Genomic DNA, 25,174 nt, shown 5'->3' on the forward strand with positions numbered 1-25,174 from the left:
AGTGTGGCAGGAATTGGCCTGGGAGCCAAGAGAATCTTGTCCTGTTTCCCATGACCCCTGGTACCTATCTTCTCATGTTCCTCAGGATCCCTATTTGTAGAACAGAGATAAAATTTGGTGTGTAAGTCTCAGCTTGTTTATAAAATGTCACAATATCCTTGGATAGAAAGTGCTATGAAAATATAATCTATTCTGCTAAATACATCCCCACATTATCAGGCTCTTTTGCTTTGTCTTAACATTTTAGCCCAGCTAATTTTTACGCAAATAAAACATGATAGCAAAAAAAAAAAAAAGTTGTTAATTCACAAGATATTAAGTACATTGTCATAAATTACCATAATGATGGAAATTCCTGTGTCTCTGACGAACAGGTTTATATCTAAGTTTGCTCCTAGCTTTGAGTGCATGCCTTGGGATTGAAACACATTTAGTGGATAGATTTTTATTTTTAAATTTTCAGCTATTAAAGGAAAACAGATGAGGAAAGCCTAGATAACCTACTGGTTATATTTATTCAGCATAGAAACTCTAAATCATGTATTCATTATAAAATATGAAGAACCACTTATTACTGCATTTATTTATATGCATTGCTGTCTTTTGCTCAAGACTGAGTAGAGAAGCAAGGTGGATATAGAAGCTTGAATTTGCAGGAAGATAACAGAATCTCCTTCTTTACACAAGTACAAGAAATTGGTTGGAATCCATTAAATTTATAATAGATTATTAATGGAGTCAGCTTTTCACATTACATTGACAGTAAAGCAGCCCTTTCCAAAGTGGCATATTTAGGGTGAGGACAGAGTAGAACACACAGGTTATAAAAGTAAATCAAATCGCTTGATTCTGTAGAGCTTTTAGCTTTTAATTCTAAATGATAAAATGTGACAAATTACAGATTACTTCTAAATGTGTTTCTTTCAAGGCATTTGATGTTTGATAGATTTCTATTTTTGATTGTTTTCAACAAAATGGTCTCTTCTGCATAGAATATGTTTTCTTTGTGAGAATGAGTTTGCATTTTTTAAATCCCCTGTTTTAAGTTGAAACTTACTTTTGATTTTGGAAAACTCAAAAATGAGATTTTACATTTTCTATAAAATTATGGACTATTTCTAAAAGTGCTAAGTAACCTAAAATCACCATATTTTTATCTCTGTTTTTCAAATTAACATAAATACTTTCTAAACTAAAACTAAGCAAAAAGCAGGTTTTTGTCTTTCTCTTTGAAAGTCATCAGATCAGATTCATAGTTTTAATGTCACAACCTCTCCTCATTCAAAATGATGAAAACTGCAAGATGTGAAGACAAGAAGGATAAAAATTTCCCTTGCACTGAATGTCCTTGCTTAGTGACTAGAAAACATGAATATTGGGGTTATTTTTCCTTGTTCCTGACGTAGTTTTTTGTATTTTACCTTCCTGTTACAAAGTTCTTCTTGCTGGGGAATGTGCAGGGTATGAGTGTCCCTGACGTGGGAGGGAATTCCTGTCAGGAGTCATGAGACTTCAGCACTTCCAGGCCTTTGCAGGTCCCTGTCCCAGCTGAACTGAAGATTTTCTGGGCAGCCCAACAGGCGCAGTCACAGCAAATAAGTAAATGCATCTTTCAGCAGAAAGTGTCAGTCAGGAGTGGCAGGGCAGTTAACAATTAAATGGTGCTGGTTTCTCCTGTGTCAGGAAACAGCTGGATGAGACGTCAATCTTTTCATGTTTTTCGTAGAAAATAGGAAAAATCATGGGAACTTTCATACATTTTTAGTGCTATTATGTTCCTCTGCTGATGTACCTATTCTGTTTCTTTCTATTTTTCTTTCTCTTTTTCAGGTACCTGTTATTATGACAAAATTTCAGTAATGCCAATAGTATCTGGTACATATGCAAAGCTGTAATAACATGAATATGCCCTGGTGGTGAGCCCTGAATGAGCCCTTTGGTCTTATCTGACTAACAAATGACTTTTTAACCTCTAGAAAGACACTCAGAGATCTATTGCTGGGGAGAATCTTTTCAGAGGTCACTGAGTGGTAAGATGGATTTGTACAGCCATTGGGAGTTTGGTGACAAGGCAGAATCACAAGTAAAAAAAGAATGTCCTCTTAACCTTTAGGTGTCCCTTTCAGCTGGCACTCAGTGAGCTACAGCTCATGTGATGCACAGAGAAAGCATGTTGTTCCATGTTGTTTCTTATATTTATCCCAAACATACAACCTTTTCCAAATTCAGTTTGACTATAGGGGTGAATAGCCAAATTTAGATAAAAACATTTGCTTGGAATAACTTTGGAACTTCTTAAAATTAGCATTATAGGGCACTTGGGTTTCTGGGAAGGTTTTATTTTAGGCTTCAGTGACGTGATATGGTGTGCTGTGCAATTCTACAGCAAAATAACTGGCATTATTTGAAAGGTTTAGTAGTATTTTCCATTGTTCACAAATGAGGCTTCCTAATTTAGCAAATAGGGCTTCCTTCCTTTGCAAAACTGCAAATATTCCAATTACAGATCTGCACCAGAGCAAAGTGTTCTCAGAAGCACGGGCTGAACAATTTTGTCTCAGTGCTGTGACAGCTGTGTTCAGGTGTCTGCTGTGCAGCTGCCCCTGTGTGGGGCCAGGGCTCTTCTGTTGTCTTTAGGTGGGTAAGAAATCTCAGAAAGTCATTGGGATTTTAAGAGTTGAAACAGTTATTGACAGGCCAGCTTTTTTTCTCAGTTTTATAGGCTCTTAATACGTTTGGATAGTTTCCTCAAAAATAAAGCGAGTAGTCTGATTTTAGTAGAATAGATTGTATAAAAATAGAAGCATGTGTTTATTTATATTACTTTTATGATGACTTTTTAGGAGAAAACTTCTATATGGCAATAGTTGTGCCATAGGCCAGAACCAAGTCAAGTAACTTCTAGTAGCTGGATTCTCTCTAAAGCAGCCTGAGATGGTTGCATCTCAGTTTTTACAGTGCTGAGTGAATAGAGGTAAAAGTACAGAATTGCCACCTTCTTTGATGAGAATCTCAAAACCAGCTTTGTGTGAACATATAAAGCTGCTACATTAAACACTTGCATAGATATCACAGATGTTTTCCACAGCCTGAACACATTTGTTTTCTAGTTTGTAGTGGATGAAGTGAAATTGTGTTTACAAATGCTGTTTTCTTTAAAAAAGGGGGAGATACTAAAACTTTATGTATCGGGTTGTTGTATGCAATGGTACCTGTTCATACCTGCATAATGATTTTCAGAACATTGGGAAATGGGAAAGTCATAAGTGTTGCTGATCATCCCTTAAGGAATGGTACTTCATGGTCATGGCAAATAGCAGGGAGAATGTTGAGGTGGCTCTAAATTCTACATATAGAAAGATCTTAGGAAGGTTACTGCAACTGGTTTAGTAAGTTCCTCTTATTGGCCTGTGGTATGAAGTATCCTACATAAATTTTTGTCTGTAAACGGAACTGGAGCTAAGTAAAGTTAAGCATGTACCTCCTGTCAGATAGACTCTTCAAATCCCTGTAGTCCTAGTTAGAATAGGAATTCAGATGCAGTGTTATTAAGTCCAGGCAGAATTTTGGTAATTAGCCATTTAAATGACCATTCAGTTGTTTTTTTTTGGTTTTTTTTTTTTGTTCAGATGCTGATTCTTTTCATAGACCTAAAAATTACAGTTGTTCATGATAAACTATTTTTCCATTATTTTGGGGTTATTTTAATATAGTTTATGGTGATAAACTGTCTTTTAAGATACTCTCATTTTTTTGTAGCATTTTATTATTAGCTCATTTCTGAAAACTGTCTTTGAGATAACCATCACATTTAAACAAGTTTGTCCTTTAGTTCCTTTTCTGCCCTCACGTGAAAGTAGATGGGTATTGTTTGGAAGGATTTTCAAGTCAAATGAACAAGAGAAGGAGAGGTGAAAGGCTGAATTCCAGCTTTGTGTGTGATTAGCAGTGATGTCAGCCGTGTTGGAGGGGTCAGGTACCATCTCATACAGCTGACTGTGGAAAAAAATCTCAGCTGGTCTCTCCCCAGGGAACCACAGTGTGTGTCCCTCCTTTTGGAAGGGAGAGGGAAGCAGCTGGGAAGATTTAGTACTGGGAGACAGGAAAGAGGAGGTGGGAGCTGTTACACTGGAGCACTCACGTTCCCTGGGTAACCTGGTAGTCAGACCTAGTAACTAATAAACTGGATACAAAATAGAGCCCTCGATCGGAGAACAGAGATGATTTGACAGAATGAAAATATTGCCATAGATTTTATCTCATTGGTTTGGTTCCCATTTATGTTATGGCCAGTATGTTATTTGCCCAGCAGTGGAGATGGACTAAATCTCTGCTCCTTTAGTACCATTCTGGTGGTGTAAAAATGTTTGTGGTGTTAAGAATGTATGTTGCTTTCCTATTCAGATTACTTAGGCATCACACTTCACAGACTGAGAAGTGGAGTAAAACCTGGGCATGGTGGAAACAGTGAGAAGTCCTTTGCTAAATCAGGTTATAATCAGTTACAGAAGGTGAGGAACTGTACAAAAAAGGGGTAACTCTGCTCCTGACATGTCAGAAGACTGCAGTATCTATGTGCTTGCTCTGTCTGTGGCTTTCTCTCTTTTTCTGTTCTCCTCACGACACATGTACGAGACCAGGCTTTTTATGTCATACTGCAGCAGTAGCACCATCCCACACACTCTCTGTCTCTGAGAAGTGTAACCCTTCTCTCGCTTGTCTTCAAGTAGATTTCTGTGATTTCTGAACTGAATATCTTCTGCCTGAAGGAGTGTGTCTGCTTACCTGTACAGAGCTGACAGCCTAGGCTTGCATCAGTGGCTCAGATACAGTATCTAGTGCCATTTGAGACACCCGGGGTGCCTGAGACATCCACCCAGGGCTGGCAGATATGACCCAGGACCAGCAGGACACCTGCGCTCTTCTGGAGCAGCAGCTGGCGACCAGGTGAGATACCCCAGGGCATCTCCACTGCAGCAAGATGCTGTCTTAGGGAACTGATTTGAGCCTCCTGTTTCTGAGCATGCTGTATGATAAGTATATAAAATGACTAATTAAGCTCCTGGTTTTGTTTTTGTTTTGTTCTGAGGCCAAGTTGCACAAATCTGAAATTACATCGTCTTCCTCTGGCTGCTAATGGAACTGCTTGTACACGTAATTGCTGACTGCTGAGGGTAAAATGTACAGAGCTGAGCTCTCCCTCTCTGAGTGCTCTGGCTAGGCAGCTGCTCCTCTTGACAGGAACTTTTATAAATGACAAACCATTCCAAATTTGTCTTGTTCACAATATTACAGAAACAAAGCCACACAACTTCTTAAGCTGATAACTAAAAATGAGCATGTGTATTTTTGCACAGAAGGCTTTGCACTTCAGGGATTGTAAAATCTTCTGTCAATTCTGGCAGCATACAAATTGAAAGAAGCAAAAGACTAGATTATACAGCATCTCTTTCTGAGACCAGATTTATGTTTTGTGTGCCAGAACTACATTAAGCAAATCCTCTTCTTCCTTCTAAAGGAGCTAGCCAGCTTGTAGCTCTTCAGAATTTTCTTTTTTCAGGGATAAACATTACTTTGAAAACTTTTCCATGCACCTGGGTGGTGACCAAAGACAACAAATAATGGAACAGGAAACCATAATTCAGTCCTTTACTATATAGAAAGCCTTTCAGATGGCCTAACCAGCTTTTTAAAGAGATTGATTTGGTTTTTTGGCTGCTGGAAATGGAAAATCTGTCTCTTTTATTGTATTGTGTGTGCATTTAATCAGTTTGTAATCCTCTCCTTAGTTCTGTGCCTACACTGCTTTTCTTTCTAGTTCGGAGAACAAGACAGAAAACCAGGCTAGAGCATTCCCAGTGAGATGGCTTTTCAACATACAAAAGTTGCAGACTGAACTGGTGGCATGGCTTTAGATGCTGAAGATTTAGAGCAAAATCAGTATAAGAGGGACATTTCTGTTGTTCCTTAAGCATTTCCTGGCTTGAGAAGTGTATTGGTAGCAGTTGTGGTATATAACAGCTTTATTATGAATGCTGCTTCCCCTCCCCCGCCATATCTACAGTTAATTATCTATTTTGTTAATACTTTTTCAAGTCTCATTTAAGGTTTTGTTATAACATAATACCAAGAACTGAAATGTGTGCCAACCCTCAAACCTGAAGACAAACTGGATTGCCCTTTAGGTTGGCTCCTTTCCTTTGACCTCACTTGAGAAATCACACAGGCAGCAAAGTGAATTCTGGCACTGTTTGTTAGGTCATGGGAGGAAGGCTATTCCTCCAGTACACAAGTTATAGGCAATGCCTTAAAGAAAAGGCATTAGAAGAAAATTTTAGATTTACTGTGGCAGAGGGTTTTATTCTTTGTTGGTGGTTTGGTTTTGGTTTTATCCCAGATATTTCCATCTTTGTGAGCTCTGCAGCTGGTGCCAATGGCCAGCCCTCTGTATCAATAGACAGGTTAATGTTCAGTGGGGCTTTTGGCATCATGCCAGTTGTGATTCTTTAAGCAATTTAACGCAGTGTTTCTTCCTTTCTGATATTTTCAATTGATGTGTGCCTCTCTGGAGAGAAATAACTGAACTGAAATTTTCTGTCATTCTATCAAAATTGACTGAAAAAAGCAGGAAAAAAAATCTACACTCTGCCTTCAGGAACATTTAGAATTTCTACATAGTAGATGCATTATGGTCCAGTTCTCCAGAACCTTTACCTTTTTTAACACATCCAGTAATCCCATCTAGAATATTTGCCTTTTAAACATACATTGGTAATATAGGCAAAATATTTGCTAAATATAATAATTAATATTTATTGTATTTCTGTGAAAGAGGTATAAAATGCAGAAATCTGAATCTGTTGGGTTGAGCAGATCTTTTAAATCAGGTATTTTTGTACAAGACAAAAGTCTCCAGCACAAGACATCTGTCCTGAGATGGCAATTTTGTGTCTTGTATAGTTGGCTCCTTAGAGTCAAATGCAGCACTAGAGTAAACTTTGAAGGGGATAATTATTCTTTTCTCTTAGAAATTGAACTAGCTGAGGTATTATAGTTATAATACATATATATTCTTTTGTAAATAGCTCTTTTTTGAGGTGATCTGAGCTTAATAATATGGAATTTGTAATCCTTTTTTAGAGCTGAAAACATGTTCACAGTGGTTTAAAATAATGTTGACAATAATTTATTGCTTAGCTGTAAGAGGAAATTTAATTTCCTTAAAAGAAACATAAATGGGAACTTTCTGTGTTCATTTCTTTTCCTTGACAGTTTTTACATATATGATTTCTCTTCCTCCTTCTCTGTCAGTACTTTACTACCTGCTACTCTCTGAAAAGATGGGTAAATTGCCTTAATTATGTGCATGAAGAAAGTACAGAATTGTGAATTCATATGCTTATTTTCATAGTTGGACACCCTGGCTCTTACTCCATTCTGGTGTCCTGGTCTGAGAGTCCATGGGGCAGATTCCCAGATCAGTAAGGCAGGGAACTGGGGCAGACTGGGGGCAGTTGTTTGGCTGCTGGGAGTTCTCCTGATAAAGCAGATATTCAGGAATTGGCTGATCTGTATTACGTCAGCTGAGCAGAGGTCTCTGCACTCAGTGACGTAGAGCAACAGAAGAGTCCTTATCAGATGGTCCTTATCAGATGATCCATGTGAGAATCAGCTGCTGAAGGCATAAAGTGGTTCTTGTGTCATATACCACTCTGAACATTCAGAAAAAAAGTAAAGTGACTGCAAAAGGCTTCCACTTTCTGTGCACTGCTGATAAGTTTTTTGGCAGTATAGAGGCTTAGTTTCCATAAGGAAATGCTAATTACTCAAACCCAGAAGCTTTTCTGATACTGTACAATTTTCAGTGAAATTTTGCTTGAGAAAAACATCCATGCTCATCCTAGCCTACTTGATGAAATCTATATTATTTGGAAATAGCTTTTTTGTTTTCTTCCAGGGATTTATTGAAAGGTCTGCCAAACTGTTGTGCTTTTGTTGTCTGTATTAAGTTATATGAATGCCTATAGCCTTTATTGTAAACATAAATGTCAAATACTACAATTGTGTCAAATCTGAATGTGGGATGGAACTAGGTAACTTTAGGAGAACCTCTCTAACATTAGTACAAAATTAGACATTCTCATTTTAAATTTTAGAAGGACAGCAAAATCCAGTAGCTAAATAAAAGTGGTCCTGTTCTATAGGAGGCTGCTGTAAATGTTCTTACAGATCACATAATTACGTTGTGTAATCCAACAGTAGAGTAACTGCTGAGACTTTTTGTTATTGTTAGAGAAAACACAACACCATTAATTCATCTGACAGCAGTGTTTATATTTTTAATAATTATGAGCTGCTAGTCAAATGTAATGATAGGTCTACCAAATAGAAAATCCATAAGCATAATGAATAGGATTATCATTATATTTTTATCTTATCTTCTTTTTAAAATTCAAAATGTCTAAAAGGTCTGAAAATTCTCTTAAATGACATTTATGGAGCTCCTATAATCCTCTTTGTAAAAGAAAAGATTCCAAGTCCATTCACTGATGTAGGTCTGCAAAATACTGTTTAAAGATTTTTCTGTTTAAATAAGATTTAGGAGACAATATGTTTTGGGAAAGTGCCACACTTGTACAAATGTGGGATTGGGAAGTGCTGACAAGATTCAGAAAGGCAGCTCAAAACCAACCTTATTTATCACAAGAAGACATTGGAGCAAATCTAAAGAAAAAGTAATTATAATTTCCAAAGCAGATCTAGGCCTAACATGTATTAAATTTACACTGTTATAAGAGATGCTACTGAAAAACACAGTGAGGCTTAAGGTAGCATTTATTCCACCACCAATGAATGGAAAATTTGATTGCTTTATGAGACACATAAAACTGATAGTTTAAGACATGTTTTTTTAAACCTTCTGCTAGTAGATATCTGTTGGAGTTAAATGGTGCATGCATTAAAAGATTACAAAATCAAATAATTATTTTGTTAAAGATTATGTATTTTTCTCTAAAGGACGTTTAATGTAATTTCAAAATCATTCTGGCATGTACCAAATGTAGAACTTGGAGCTTGTAAGAGGCTCTCCAGCATTTCAACAGAAACCAACTATCCTGATCAAATTGGTTCTTGGGATGTAGCAAGAGGAAAAGGAAGGTTCTTCCCGATGAAGTTTAGTGCTAAGTCACAAGTTCCAAGAGTCTGGATGTGTAGATGTGGGTATAGTAAGAGACAGCTTGGTGCTTGTGTTGTTTGAGGAATACTTGTGTAATGAATCCCTCCTCTGTGTGTGGGAGAGCTGTTGTGTCTTGCAAGTCCCAGAGTCCTGCCTTACTGGCACCAGTCACTTGGCTCAGCTGCTTTAGGTATTTTCAGGAGTGAAATGCTTCTGAAGAGCACTGAAAATTAGTTTGGTGCATTTGAAGCACGAACTGTGCGTCACTGGTGACAACAGTAAAATATCCCTCATGAACTGTTAATCCATGCATCTTTATCATATGCATGAGGTATTAATGAATTCTCTCTCTGATGACTCTTACCTGTCTTCAAAACTGAAGTTGTTAATGGCTTTGTAATGAAACTTTTATATATAAAAAAAAAAATACAGGTACTCTTCACTTAGAAAACACTAATTTTGTTTTTTCATGCCATTATACCAAAATGGGATCAAAAGCACACGTGCTTGTGTGAACTAATTGAACTCCTCTGTGTGCTGTGAGATTCATGCCATCTAAAATGCTGACCTGTGATGCCTGACAGAAAAACCTGTATCATTGCTAGAGCTGGACTCAGCAGACTGATCTGTAGCAAGCTGCCCTGCCTAGTGACCTGACTGCTATATACTTTCAAGGGTGATCCTTTCATATTTTATATAAATATGGGAAAAATGATCTTAAAAACTTAAAGTGAAGATGTGTATTAATAAAATTCCTCACTGTGGAAGCTATACAGTGCTGTGTAGGATGTTTTGTAGTTGAAAGGCAAGGTGAATGAAAATGCCAACTTAGTGATGTTGCTCTTCAGTTCACCACTTTGGCATGACTGTGTGAGTGCAGAGAGTTGAATGGCAGGAAAAAATCTCAGCCAGACACCAAGAAATGAAAATAGAAAAGGTCAAGCTCAGTTTAGAGCAAAAGGAACACAAGTGAGGAAGGCGTATAGGGGCAAAGTCAATATTTCCCATGCCTGGCCCCAGGATTAAAAGGAATGCTAAAGAGGTTAAGGAGGTTTGTGTGACTGGAGCACGAAAATGCAGAGTGTGCATCCATGAGTCCTGGCAGGAACATGTGGAGAGAAGAGGGAACTGCCTGTGCCTCATCAGAGCTGGAGGCAGCTGGGAAGGAATGAAAAGATGAATGGCAAAGCAGATGAAGATACAGATTTTGTTGCTCTAATCTTTGAACTTGTATTTATGTGTCCTTAGGATAAATGGAACAATGATCATTGGTATTTACCTCCTATTAAAAAAATGTCCATCTCTTAACATCTTTCACAGGCTTCAGAAGAAAAGGGACTGTAGGTGCACGGTGCAGTTAGACTTGTGAGGTTGGTGCAATTAATGAAAAAGAATCACAGGCTGGATTTTTAGCCTGAAATCATAAATCACTAGGGTACAAGTCAGAAATCTACCTCATAAAGGAATGATTTGCATGATTAAATTGTTTGTTGTCCTATTTGGGGGCTAACATCATGTGTAATCAAATATGTATCTGCATGTCAAGCTATTCTGCCTCTGAAACTATTTCATGTCATTTCTGTAAGCATGTTTGGGGTGGAGGTGCCAAGATCTCTTTTTCCAATATATCAGAATCTAGCAGAGTCCTTGTGGTTGAGTAAGAGCAGAAATTAATTGAATCTTATTTTGATTAATCCTCTTTAAGAGTTATTGTAATTTCCGAGATCATTTTGATAAGGTTTATTTCTTTTAACTGTAAGAATATTTTACTCTGCTCTTTTTTGTCATTTTAATGGTGCTCCAATTTGAATTTTATTAAGGATAGTCCAGAAAAGAGTCTGGGATTAACTATTCTGGATTAAAATTTAAACTAAGTACCATGATATGACATCAAAATTATAGTCATTCAATAATGAGTGAAAATCTTAAGAGTAGACAACAGTTATTTTATGGCAAAGCATATTTTAAATACTCCCTGGATTAACTTCACATTAAATCTGATTCACCACAATACAAATACCTTTCCTTAATACCTGATTTAGGATATACTGGGGGAAAAATTATTACATTGTTTTTTACTTACATTTCTTCTCCATGTGAAATACTAACATGTATCCAACAGTAGAATATTAGAAGATTTTAGGATATAGGTTGATGTATGCAGAGTTAGGATCACATTTGTCAGACAGCAAATTGCAAAGATTAAGAAAACTGAAGATTAATAAAACCATTACAGAAAATACTAAAAGTCCTTTGATCTCCAAACAGTTATGCCATGGACTATATGTTTTTCTTTGGGGTGCTCCCATGCCTGGTTTTTGTCACTGTTAGTTGTTCTTGCATATATCACTTTAATTGAATGTTTCTGGGCCTTTAGCAAATTTCTTCGTAAAAATACATTTTTGCTAGTGTAGTTACTGTATGAAATGCTAGTGTCTATAATTTGTCATGTTCACGATTCCTTCATGTTCCTTTGGTTTTTATTTTAGAGAGGGTCTTTTACATGATTTTTTTGTGTGCCCTCAATTAATCAGGCATTTCAACACAGCTCTCCTAGAAAGGATGCAAACACATGTTTTAACAGCTTTTGCATCTGCCTTAGATCTTAAAAAGATAGATATAGATCTCTCCATTGCTTGATCCCACAGCCCCATGGGGAGTGCACTTTTTCTATTTCAGTTTATATGTAATGTATTTTTATATGGCAATACTTCTAATACGTTTTTTGCTATGAAGTTTTTAATAAGCTGGAGCAAAGTTTTCAGCTGTATATTTACCTTTCATTTGAGTGTTTTACTATATCTTTGGTTTTCTGTACTTTTTTTAGGTGTATCCTCTAAATGTTAAGTTGTTTGGTTTTTTTCCTTTTCTTTGTGCATATCACTGCACAAGATGGAAACCCTTGTTTACCGTTGACACTGAAATCTCTCACACATTTTTCAGAATCATGTCCTTGAATCTTTAAATCCATTTAAAAAACCACAGAGTCCACAGAAATGAGCACTGAATAACTGATTCCCTAGTTATCAGTTGTGAAATATGCCATTAAGAAAACCTCAAACCCCACAGAAATAATGAGCTGAGATATACATAAAATGGCTTAGAAGGCTCACTTGCTGGTAGGGCCAAATACAGGCAATATTGTCAGCACTGCAGAGGGATGGCCAGGCCCTGCCCTGCGGGTCCAAGCCAAACAAGCACAGCAGCCACTGCCATTTGCTGACCTAGGAAAGTGTGGTGGCTGACCAAAAACATGATATCCATCTGATTCAGCATCATAATTTTCACATTGTCTTTCCAGAGCGAAATTGCAGAGAGGCTGTAAACTCTCTCACTAGCCCTGAGCTCCTGCTTTTGAGCTGTGCTTGGCTAAGGCATAGCTGTGAGGCTACATTGGCCAGAACTGAGCTGTTCATTAGCCTTGCACTTGGGTCCCTTGCTCCGCCATCCATCCAAGAACATCCTGCATTGCATATTCATGGCATCATGTAGGTATCTGCAGGTGAAACCAATGTGTTGGTTTCACTGAACAAGGCACTTTCTCATTAGCTTTAATTTTAGGAAATTTAACTGCTGTAGACTTTGCTGTACTCTTTCTCTCTGGTCTTTCTTCAAGCATTCCCTTGTGATCAATGCCTGGACTGTTTGCTGCTGTATTCAAACTAGCCTATACTCCTCGAAACAGGCTTACTTCTCTGAGTATTTTAGATTGAAGTGAATAGCTTGATTTTAAAACTGAGAATTAGAATTAAAAATATACTGCAGTAAATGATCTGAAAAGTAATGGAAAACAAAACAATGTATTGTTTGAGAATATGACAGGCAAAAAGTGTATGTAGTTACACTTTCTAAGAAACTGTTTTATTACCTATTTTGCTTTTGTACACACAGACTTCTTCCTTAGTAAGTGTGTAAACAAACATAATATTGAGTCAAGAACTGACTAGTTTTCTATTTCAAAATTAAAGTATAACTATTAACTTGAAAGGAATGGTGATGCTTTGTAGAGAACTGAAGGATAGTGATTCATTCAGTAGAGTTATGAAAAATGAAGCAAAATTTGGGAATGTTGTTATTCATGACTGTAAGTGAGTTGAACCTTTCAGGTTAGATTTCACACCCATAGAGAAGAACATTTAGGGATTTTGTACTGTCATCACTTTGAAAAAGTCACATTTTAATTTCTGCATTCTCAAAAGAGACACACATTAAGGATAGAAGGTGGGTTCATTAGAAGGTGGTTTTGAAATTTTCTTATCAACAAATTCTTGCTAGACTCCCAGTAATTTTCCAGCGGAAAGCTCTTTCTGGTAAACAGAACATTTTCAAGCCATTTCACAAGTAATTAAACATAGCTGGATGTATTAGTTCTGTGGTTAATTTTGAGACCAGTTTAGGACTTCTTTTAGAAAGTAATGGGGCAGTTTATCATTTAGCAACTAAGATGCTCCATGTTGTTTCCATCATGAGTATCCTATGATCAGTTTGAGAACTAGGTTCTAAATTTTCGATTTAATCTGCTTATAATATGTGTAAAGTGTATGTAAATGGGCAAATTTAAATTGTCTATGTTTGCTAGATTTTCTCATTTTAAACAAAACAAGAAAAACAACACTTTTTCTTATAGATTCTGGGCTACACCTTCTGAGGGATGCTGTATTTCAAACCTGGAACATCAAAAAATTGGAAACTATGAAAATATGATCCCTATTTAGTCAATAGGTCAATAATCAGGTTGGTTTAAAAGCATGTTTTCATATCAGGAAAGACAATGTGATTTGCATGTGAGGTTAGTACATCTTGTTGAAGCAGAGGAGTTAAAGTGCTTTGTGGAGTGTGTATGAGCACAATCTCATCCAAGTCCTGAGCACAGGATGGAAAACAAAGGCAGTTCTGGTAAGGACAGCTGCCTGTCCCTTCTTGGAGTCCTCTAGATTAGAGCCATGTAGGAGAAACTCTTACATGTTGTGTGATTTAAGGCAAAAAAATACCCTGCAAGAACTAAGGAATGGCCTCTAATCCAATCTGCCTTCCAGGCCTACAAACCTGAACCCTTTATACTGAAGTGCCAGGCACTCTGCAGGCTGAGGAGAATGGCAGCTGTACACCAGCATTGGCTACAAACGATATTTTATTTGGTTTGCTAGACTTCCTGTCACAACTGTGTCCAGAACAAAAAACCAGTGTGCATACAGACCATACATACTGTCCACTTGATAGTGGATTTAGTGTGATATTCTTCAGGAATTACTTTTTAGGAAATATTTTTTTCTGATGAAGTCCAGGGTCTGTTATGTGATTAAGGCAACTAATCCTGAAGTATTCAAAGTTGGAGCTATTCAAGAACAGTGAGTTTCAGTTTATCTTCCCCAGATTCAAATTTAGTATCCCATGTACAAATCCTAAATCAGGGTCTCATGTGTAAAGAAGAATGGCCATGTTACATTTCATCCTATTTATGACCATTCTTACAAAATGTAGGAAAAAGGTTCACCCCCTTGATTCTTTCCTCTTTAAAACATTTATATTGCTCTCAAGTGTTTAAGCTAATCTGATGTTCTACTTCTCATTACCCAGACCTGCTTTGAAGTACTTTATTTGGCAATTCTTCAGCAGAACATTTATTTTTAACAATTCCAAATGCCAGAAGTTAGTTTCACACATAACATAGAGTGCTGAATTCTAGCATCTCCTATTTTTTCCCTACATTTTAATTGCAGTATTGAAGTTTTAAATAAAAACCCTATTCATATTTTTACGTTGCTATATACATTACATGTACTTTATTCTTTCTTCAGAACCACTGAGATGGTAATGATTTTACAGCAAAATTGTACTGTAATTACTACAGCTGTTGTGCTAAAGCATTTATGTCTTGCTCTGTCTTTTGAATGAAAAATTCTTTTAGTGAAAATAGATTTGTTGAAACTGTTAATTATTAAGTAGAAAAGACAACTCAATTAAGGTGGTGATATTTTTCTACAATAGTTTAGGCAGACTAAGATAACTCTTAAATGATTTCATGCAGTAGTCTGTAATAGTTCATAATGCAAATATTTGCTACTTCTACCTTTTACAATTTTATTCCAGAAATACAGGTCTGTGCTTGGTTCCTCATAACCCATGATACATATTAAAAATAAAATTCAAGATAAATTGGCTCTGTCATCCCATCTGGAAGGTGTGATGATATATTAAAAGTAAAACTTTCATACCTTAGTACTTCAAGTATTTAAGTTTAGTTATAAGTAGAAAAGGAGGACTTGCAAGTCCACTGAAAAGTGAGAGCTTGGATCAAGGTAGGATTATCTTGGTGATTAGGTTGCTCTGTTAGTACAGTAGAACCAGCTACCCTGGTTCACCTGATAGCACAGCTGCACATGCATGCGACTCCCATCCAATCGTGCAGACAGACTTCAGTAGAACTGATGTGAAGGACCTTGAAGGTAAACTGGATTGTTTTGACAGCATCAGGTTGAAGAGATATTGTTACCCATACCTTTGTGCTATCAGATATGGGAGCAGTGGGGCAATTTTTCCCAGAAAAAGGAGATGGAATGGATCATGCAGCTATGGCTGGGACACCACATCTGACCTTTTCTTAGACCAAGTATGGGGGACTGCCATTTCAAAAAACTCTTCTTCTCTACTGCATTTTTATAGAGGCCTTTAGGTAACCTCTGTTCACTTGATATATTATCAGCTGTCAGCTCTGTGTGTGTTGAGAGACATGCAAGTTGGCAAGAAACAACTGGACCAGGCACTTGGTGCTATGGTTTAGTTGGCAGTGTGGTGTTGGGCCAAAGGTTGAGCTTGATCACCTTGGAGGTCTTTTCCAGCCTTAATGATTCTGTGGTTCTATTGCATACTGGGCAACAAAATACTTCATGCTCTGTCCAAAGAAGTCAGCAGGTCAGAAACAAATATAAAATACTTTATAAAGAGGTGCAGAGTCCCCATATTACTTACTAGGATAAAGGTTCCACAGTTGCAGGTTTTTGATGTCTCAAAAAATCTGTAACTATTAAGCAACAAATTTAAGAGTTACCAGAAGCGTTACTTGTTAGGATTTAGCCACATTTATAAAAGTTGACCTGTGGTTTGCAGGAAGGATATTCTGTCCTGGTTCTAATTTCTTTCTCAGGAGAATAAAGATGTTAATTATATACAGATTATATAATATTTACTGTACTTTGATTCCACGTAGAAATCATAGAACAAACTGTCATTATTTTAATGTTTCTGTATTATTTGCTCATATGTGATTTTATCAAGTAGAGGAAAGGATACTTCTGCTGTCATAGTTGAAGATTCTTTGATCATGGCTGAAGATTCTTTAATCATTGAGCAATGACATTATTTTAGTGCTGAACACTTACCAATCTTGTCTCCTTAATGGCTGCAGAAATTGCACCAAAAAGGCTTTCAAAAGCAATGACAGCAATGTATTTTCTAAGTATTAGCATGCAAAATATTTTCAGTACAAAGTTACCAGTTCTGTTTAATGCAGTTTTAAATCAAAGAACTTCAGTTGGCTTTTTATATGGTAGCTTGTTATCAATATTTTTAGAAGGGCTTTTTTGCTTCTCTGCATGCCCTTTTCAAAGGACGAGTATCAACATTTATCAACCCACGTTTTCTGGTCCCATGGTCTGAAGGAGATAATCTGCCTTTTAGCAGCTTTGATCACTATGCTCAAAGCTGCTGTCTGCAGGAAAAATAAAGCTTTTTTAAGCACTATTCTATGTGCTTATCATATTATCTCCAACAAGTTAAACATACCAAAGGTTGGCCATCATCTTCAAGCATGATTTTTTGATAGATGATGAGTTTGCATTTGATTTCCCAGCTTGTTAGTGAATTCTGCAAGTACATGATGAAGACATTGAGACATCTTGTAGTATTTGGCAACTTCAAGATGAAATAGCTTTGGTTAGGACCCTATATAATGTATAGAGAATTTGGGAAAGCCTTGTGGATTTAATGTCAATCTTCAGAGAAAACATAAATATTCAGCAAAAGCCATTAGAAGAATAATTTGAAATTTCCAAATCACTCCTGTGTATTTTGATTGTCTTTGATTTCATGGATTGATTGTGAAATGGAAATGTCAAATAATGGAAATAGTAATTGAGACAATAGAAAGAGTTAATGTGTTTAGGGTAAGGAGACTAGTTGATTACTTGTTGAATCTAACAAAAGACAGAGAAAATGCCCAAATGTTTGTACATACCAAGTAATTTGAAATTTGAAGATTTTTGATTAAGCTTCAACCCAGAAAGGAATTGAATAGCAGAATCAAATAAGTATTAATGATGGTTCTTTAGCAGAAGTGAGAGAAAAATTTGAAAGACATTTTAAGCTTGGCTAAGTTCATTCTGTAGCTTGGGTGTGCACAAAGGATGGTCAGAGAAATTCAAATGTGTGAGAATTCGTGATCATGACATATAATGAATCTAAGGGGGAAAGTGACTTTTGGGAAAGGATGAGTAACTTGGGGAGGCGTGAGAGACAGCAGGGAAGAGCAGCAGGACCAGGGCCCCAGATGAGCCTCCTCCTCTGGGTGTCTCTCCGGGGGAGCCAGAGATGATGATGGAGGATGGTGAAAAGTTCCAGTGCTGCAAATAGCACACCTTTGATATCACTGGGGTCAGGACACTGTGGCTTCTTAGGCACCTGACATTTGTTTTATTAGGTTTGTTGAGAATTATGCAAAAGTTAAAAAATGCCTTGAATTGGTTTATGGTTTCAGGTGGAAAACCTGTGGAGTTTCCATGGTGTTCTGTGATGTCAGCTGGGTGCTAAAGCAAATGTAGGAATTTTGACTAAATGTTTTAAAAAATATTACTAAATGGGACACAAAAGATAATATTTATGTACTATTAGAGTGGTAAATATTATATTTATAGGATAAGGTAAAAGGAATTGAAGCCTAATAGAGAATGCCTGTTTGAGGGAAAACCATTTCATCTTGCATAAAAATAATATTTGAACAACCAAGTCAATTAGATCATCATGAAAAAGCAGAGTATCATCATTAAGAAAATGTAAAATTCAGTGTTGCTACATAGCTGCACAGCTTCTATTTCAATTCTTCAATATGGGATTGAAGTTTTGGTATATTAAAATGTTGTCTGAATTACCAGCATGATCAATATTTATTTTCTAATGACTGAATCATAATTACAGATCAGCATGTACCACTTAAATGCTTAAAATAATCATGAAATACATGTGATTCATGAAACCCTTAGCAACCACAAGACTTCCTGTGCATAAGCTCAGACACAGCAGTGGCTGAGAATTAAGTTCATAAGACACATTTGCAGCACTGAAAACATTTTTTGTATTTCTCCACTGAGGGGTTTATTGAGAGCCCCTCTAATCAGAAGACATATTAGGTAACTGCATTTGGAGCTGCATTTTTTATGATTTCAAGGAAGTGAAACACAAGGTCTGTGTCAAGAGCTGCCAGTTCAAACCCTTGCTCCCTGCTGACATGCTGGCCTTGCCTTGCTGGGCAAAATATTTCAATATCAGCTTTTGTTTCCCTGACATTAAGTAAAATGCCTTGAAGTGAAGGTTAGCCATCTTGAAGTTGTGATAATTGGCCACTTTACGACTGCAGGTGGGAGCAGGGAAAGAGGACTGGCAACCCAAAGGGGTCACTCCTGAATCTTTGCTACCATATTGTATATATTTCTTCAGCATCTCTCATCTATTTGAATTTGTTGGATGGAATGGTGTATTTATACAAAGATTTATTTTATACATGCATGTTCTTAATAGAAAGATGTAAAATTCCAATTGTACGAATCCACATAAAAATAATTGGAATCTGGGCAATTCATATAGGGGTTTGGAATTGTTGGATATTGACCCTTTTTAAGAGCATTCATGTTTGAGTGAGGATGTCATTTCTGCCTTGGAAAGCTGAGAAACTCTTGAGTGACTGATGCTTTCTACAGGTGAAAATTATTCAACAGATTCTTACGAGAATCACTACAGGCAGTAGAACTGGTTTGTGGTTTAATTACAGATAGCTTTAGAGGAAAATGTCCCCCTTCTCCAAAGTTTTGAGAAACTAGTGGTGTTTAACTGTCCATATTGTCAGGATATTGTTACCCTCCTCTTCTTTAGTTTTAATTTCACATTACACGTCAATCCAGTTTTACTTTGTGATGTTCATTTAGAGGGTCAAATCACTTTTATAATAAAGTTGACAATAACCCACCTAATTTTATTGTTCAATATTAAATAGCCGAAATAGAACATGAAACACTTGTTTACAGAAAAATATATCTTTTTTCTGTCCTTCGACTTTTTCACACATTGTCACAATTGTCACAGCTAGGCTTTTCTCAATTAGTTCATGGGAAGATAATGATTTACATCTTGGAGTTGATCTAAACTAGATCAACACAGATAATTGTTTTTACAGCACTGTGAATATGAGTATCAATAATAATTTCTCTTTATTTGACAATAAAGTGTCTATTAATTTCAAAGAACTACCAGTGTGTTCATTGCCCATCTTCAGCAGTGACTTTCACTAATTTCAAAATGTAGAAGGAAGCAAGGTTAGTTTATAGTTTACTTTTTACAGTTTATTTCACTTCCCCTTTAATAGGATCTGTGGCAAAAGCCAGATTTTTTTTTTTGGTCAAAGTTTCCAAAACAGTTTTAAGTGAAGTCCAGATGTGTAAGCTAGAAAGTTGTTTCTCTGCAATGCTCAGTAGTGGGGAGACTTACGAGGAAAATAAAGGTGGTTTAGGGAAAGCAGGCAGAGGGTCTTTCTCTCAGGTTCAGAAGTTAACTTGAGGCTGAATTTTCCTCTTCTGGTTCTTTAAGACTCTTAAGCTGAGCCTTTAACACTGATTTATTCTCAGTGATTGCTAGTAATTTATTTTATCTTGGAAATAAAAGTTGCAGTTTAATCTGAAATTGAAATTGTCCAACTTGTCTGCCTCTCTACTTTAAAATATCAATTCTTAAGTAATGCCATCATTGCACCTTTCCTGTTAGCACTTCAGCCTATGTTTAGGACTGTTATTCACTCCAAACATACTTCTCTCATTGGACTTTCTCCTTGGTTCCATAGAAAAGAAGACTTTCTCATGAGGACATAGAAAAAAAGTTATATTTGATCACTGATTTCTTACCTTTTAAAAATTTTTCTTCTTTTTCCTTTTTGTAGTAACTGAAAATGTCATAGGAAGCTTTTTGAAATAACATCATCGCATCACAAAACTGTCCTCAGTTATTTGGTATAACCCTACATCTACAGTAGATGTAACAAAACTTTAGTTCAAACATGGGAGAATTTTAGTGGGGAAATTGGAAGCAAGTGAGTTGTGGTTTTGATATTGTTAATCAAGAAATGCTTCTTCATCTCCCAGTAAAATCCTTGCTTCCTCTGGTTTTGCTGGGTGGGCCTCAGGGGTTTTTGCCCACAGCAGGACAGTGGCAGCAGCTGCACAGAGAGGTGAGGGCTGGGGAAACACAGGCCCCAGCAACATCACAGCCACATTATTGAAGAGAGATGGGAGCAGAGTGCATTTGGATTGTCCACCAGAGCATTTAATCCCACAGCACTGCTAATGATGTTTACCCAAGATGACAGTAGATGGTTCTCCACCCACTGCTTTTATTAATTGCAGATGTCTTTTTTCTCCCTTACAAACTGGGGCTGCTAGTTTTTATAATGCAGTTTTCAGGTGCCCTCAGATGCATAATCTTTTTTTCATGTTTTTTATCACATTAGTTCTGCATACAATTTTCTTTGCATCTTAAACCAGCTCAAATAGTCCTTTTTTCTCTTTCACAAAATAGCTCCTCCAGTTTTTTCTCTTTGCTGTCTATTATTTCTTAGTAGCACTGTTCACAGGCTGGGTGTGAACACAATTACTTCCAATTTTAAGTAACACTTCAGGTTTTCAAATAGTATTTCTAATGTTCATTTTCAATTTATGACAATTAAAAGAAAACAAACAAATAAAATTCCTCCCAATACAACTGAAGAAATAATTATTTTTAATTACCTTTCCTTGTCCTTTTCACAAGTTTCTTTGTCTTGTTGAATGGTGGGCTACAGGTGTGTTAATACTTGTTACTTAGTCTTATAAATTGATGTTTATTCTTTGCTAAATTATTAGTTTCATTACTAAAATGTCAGCTCTTAAGCTCTGTGGCTATTCACTTTAATGCAGAAGATATTGAGTGTGCTCAGACTGTTCATATACTGCTATAACCCACTTAATTATGCTGCTGAAAGTCAGTTTTTCTGACTTCTGGGGTAGCCTTCATTAGTGTCACATGAGAAGTGTCTGATCAGTGACAAAATGGAAGGATTTTATTGCTGTGTCCAGCTTCCTAGTGGGAAGCTGTACCATAGGCAGAGGCAGTTTTTTCTTGGAACTGCACAGCAAAGTTTGGGCACGCAGGTTGCCACAAAGGACACTCCAGTTAGATGTTGTGAAAACATGATGCACCATGAGGCTGGTTGACCATTTAAACTGTTTTTTTTCCAAGAGTTTTTGAAATCTCCATGCATTCAAAGCTTGAGCTCAAATACTGTGAGTAATGTTATCTAACTTTGTAGTTATACCTATCTTTGAGGTTAGCCCTGTCTTGAGCAAGAGCTTGTACCTGGTGGAGGTCCCTTCAACCCCATTATCCCTTGATTCTATGATAGATCTGCGCTGGGAGAGCTAAGGACTCCTGAGGACATCATCACAAAGAATCATGCACGAGAAAAGGTCACTTGTGTCCTTCTGTGAATCTGCAATATCTTCAGAATCACTTCAGATTTGCCTGAGCAGTGTTTCCAAATCATCTGGTCTGTTGTTGTGTTCTGCATTCCTCCTGAGCACGAGCTATACCCACAGGGCAGGTTACCTCTGTTGGCTGTCACCTATGCAGTGAGACATTGCAAGATCATTGTGCCTTAAAGGCTCCCCTAGGGACTCATTTACATCTACAAGCATAAAAACTGTTCCAAATACCTGTCATCTGATCTATTGCCTCAGATAATGAGGAACCGCTGGAAATGGTAGGATTTGAAGCTGTTTTAAGCTGATATTGGTTTACCAGAGCCTGCCCCCCTGCTGTGCAGAGTTACAAATTTATTTTTGTGTATTTGAAAACAAGTTTTCAAATTTATTTATGCTCCCACTTTGGAAAGCGTGATTTGGAGATATGCTCAGTCAAATATGGAGGGAGCAGTGGAAGTGCCAGAAACACCCTACAGCTATTTGCAAGCAGTGGCACTGATGCTGCCAGCCCCACCTGGGCATTTTGGCACTGGCGCTTAGGAGGGACTCTGTGTGTGTTTGTGACATGGAGGAGCACACACCCCAGGAGATACCTGTGCTGGGTTCTGGGAGCTGTCTGTGAATAACCTTCTGCAGCTACAGGTTCCTGTGAAGTGGAAGAAGTTATGTACTGGAAATGTCTCCCATGCATATGGTTATTTCTGTGTAGGAGATGAGCTCCCAGAGTATTTCGTCTGCCCACTTCATTTCTCCGAGAAAATTTCTTAACGCTACGTTTTCCATTCCACTGATATGCAATGCACTGTGTAAAATACCAAGTAAATATGGTTGCTAAGAGCCTTATTTATTGCATGTGCTAGGCTAATTTGAATTGAATTAAGGCTTTAGAGAACTGAGGAGGTTGGTCTTAAAACCCCATTTGCTAAAATTACCTTTACACGCTGGAACATAACTGTACTTAGGCCAAAGAAATATGTAGAAAAACATGAAAATGATTTTATGATAGAACAGTATTTTCAAGTCTATGATTTTTTTTCAAATATCACTTTAATTTTGTTATTTATATATTTTAATTAGGTCCAATGAAATATTGCATGCAGACAATGAAAATAATTTATAGTACATATATATATAATATATTGTCATCACAGAATCAGAGTAAGGTGAGTTGGAAGGGACACACAAGGATTATTGAGTCCAACTCATGGCCCTGCACAGGACATCCCCAAGTCACACCATGTGCATGAGTGTGACTTATTGAACACTTATTGAACTCTGCCAGTCTTGGTGCTGGGACTGTTTCCCTGGGCAGCCCATTCCAGTGCCCAAACACTCCCTGGTTTAAGAATCTTTATCTGATATCCAACCTAAACCTCCCCTGACAGAACTTCAGGCCATTCCCTTGGGTCCTGTCCCTGTCAGCACACAAGAGATCAGTGTCTTCCCCTCCTCTTTCCCTCATGGGGAAGTTGTGACTGCAGTGAGGTGTCCCTTCAGTCTTCTCTTCATATAATATTTGCATATTTTATGTATGCTGGTGCATGTCACAAATATGATCTTTTCCTGAAAGTAGTTGTCTTAATACTGAATCAATTTCATTGCACTTTTTACCTAAATGGTCATTTCACAATTTTTCCTGCATGTAAAGAGGATTATTTACTGGAAGTTATGTAACAATAGATATATCCTTAGTTACAGAAATCTTTATCTTACTTGTTACAAAACCATAGATTATGTCTACTCAGAGATAGGGCACAGGAAGAAGGAAAATACCTATACTTTAAGCATCCATTTAGTCACACCTCTAAGGTTTTAATTTCACTCCAGTGCTTTATCTGCTCTGTATGGTTAAATTGAGCAGTGTCAGAAGTGTTCTTGTCAGCAGTTTAGGAAAAATCTAGTATGCAAGGAGTGTGTCTATGGAAGTGTATTGCTGCAGAGACATGAGTTGGTGCATTACAAAATCCCCTTTGGGTGTATCCATATTTGTACTGTAAAACAAAGTCCTCAAAACTAAAAGTTTAAAGCACACTTGGGAATATTTGGATTTTTCTACTGCCATGGGCTCTGCCTTTCCTCTGGTATAATGATGAATTCGTTATAAGTTGCAGACACAACAGACTTCCATAATATCTCACACTAATAAGAATGCAAATCCTGCAGCAAAAACATACTGGAGGCCTAAATAAAAACTAAAGACATTTAAGTGAAGAAAAATCAGTATAGCATGGTTATAAAAATATAATTAACCACCTAAGCATGGAAAAATTATAGTGAGACAATACACTAATTTCATTTTTATTTATTTTTTTTTAAATCAGAGACTGAGGCATAATAGTAATGTCACAAATGAATAGGAAATTGCTTCGATGATGGTTAAAATGTTCTCTCTGACTTTCTGGAATGTATAAGCCATTTTTTAGTGCACCATATGAATTTAGCAAGCTATAAAAATATTAAACCAGTCAGCATTAAGTGCATTCGAAAGCCAGATTTCCTTAAACCAACACAAGAGATGGGGTAATAGTCCTTGGCTCTACATTGTTTTGTTGGTTCCAATGTTTCAATTAGAAAATGCAGTCACTACATTTGATAGAATTATCATACTGATGTTTTTATTTTTTTTTCCTGCAGATTAAGATGCTTGGTAAAGCAGCTGGAGAAGGGTGACATTAATGTGGTGGACTTAAAAAAGAATATTGAATATGCAGCCTCTGTGCTGGAGGCAGTTTATATTGATGAAACCAGGTAAGTCTGAGGGGAAAACAAAATGAAAGAATGTTGCAAATTGTATTTTAGAACTTTGGTCTTTGCATGCAGTTGTCACCAACATGAGCTGAAGGTCTGTGCACATCAGAAGAAGCGTATGTAGCTCTTGGGTCCTTTATGACAAAGTTAAAGCAAGTAAGATTCCAAAGGTCAGATGTAACTGTTGTCTGGAAAGAAATGCTCACAGAAATGAGTCAGAATAGCTGGTCAGTAAATACACAAATGAATGAAAAGCTGTGATTTATTTTATAATGTTTGATCCTTAGTTTCTGTTTATTGTTGGCAGAATGACTGGCAATCATGTGGGTTAATGCCAAGTTAAATAGAAGTTCCAACTCTTCTTGAAAGAGTTTTAAGATATGGACTGTATTGAAATTAGCTGGCTAACTCACTGGTTTTATTTCTGCATGCTGGCCTTTCTAAGTTTTTTTTCTAAGCAGAATGGTCTCACAAA

The 25,174-nt window shown here is 36.9% G+C and overlaps 1 protein-coding gene across 8 annotated transcripts in view; it reads left to right on the top strand.

Annotated features, from left to right (window-relative positions):
* PDE1A (phosphodiesterase 1A) overlaps positions 1-25,174 on the top strand; it is a 194,427-nt gene that overhangs the window by 116,040 nt on the left and 53,213 nt on the right. For 7 of the 8 annotated variants that reach the window (XM_074548352.1, XM_074548353.1, XM_074548350.1 and 4 more), the window contains one exon: positions 24,586-24,699. In XM_074548352.1, the coding sequence (XP_074404453.1) occupies positions 24,586-24,699 (114 nt within the window). Of the gene's footprint in view, positions 1-4,704; positions 4,948-24,585; positions 24,700-25,174 lie in introns of those variants that run through there. The other variant, XM_005484128.4, reaches the window with a different exon arrangement.

Source organism: Zonotrichia albicollis, chromosome 10 (assembly GCF_047830755.1).
Source record: "Zonotrichia albicollis isolate bZonAlb1 chromosome 10, bZonAlb1.hap1, whole genome shotgun sequence".
In the NCBI taxonomy this organism is placed as follows: domain Eukaryota; kingdom Metazoa; phylum Chordata; class Aves; order Passeriformes; family Passerellidae; genus Zonotrichia; species Zonotrichia albicollis.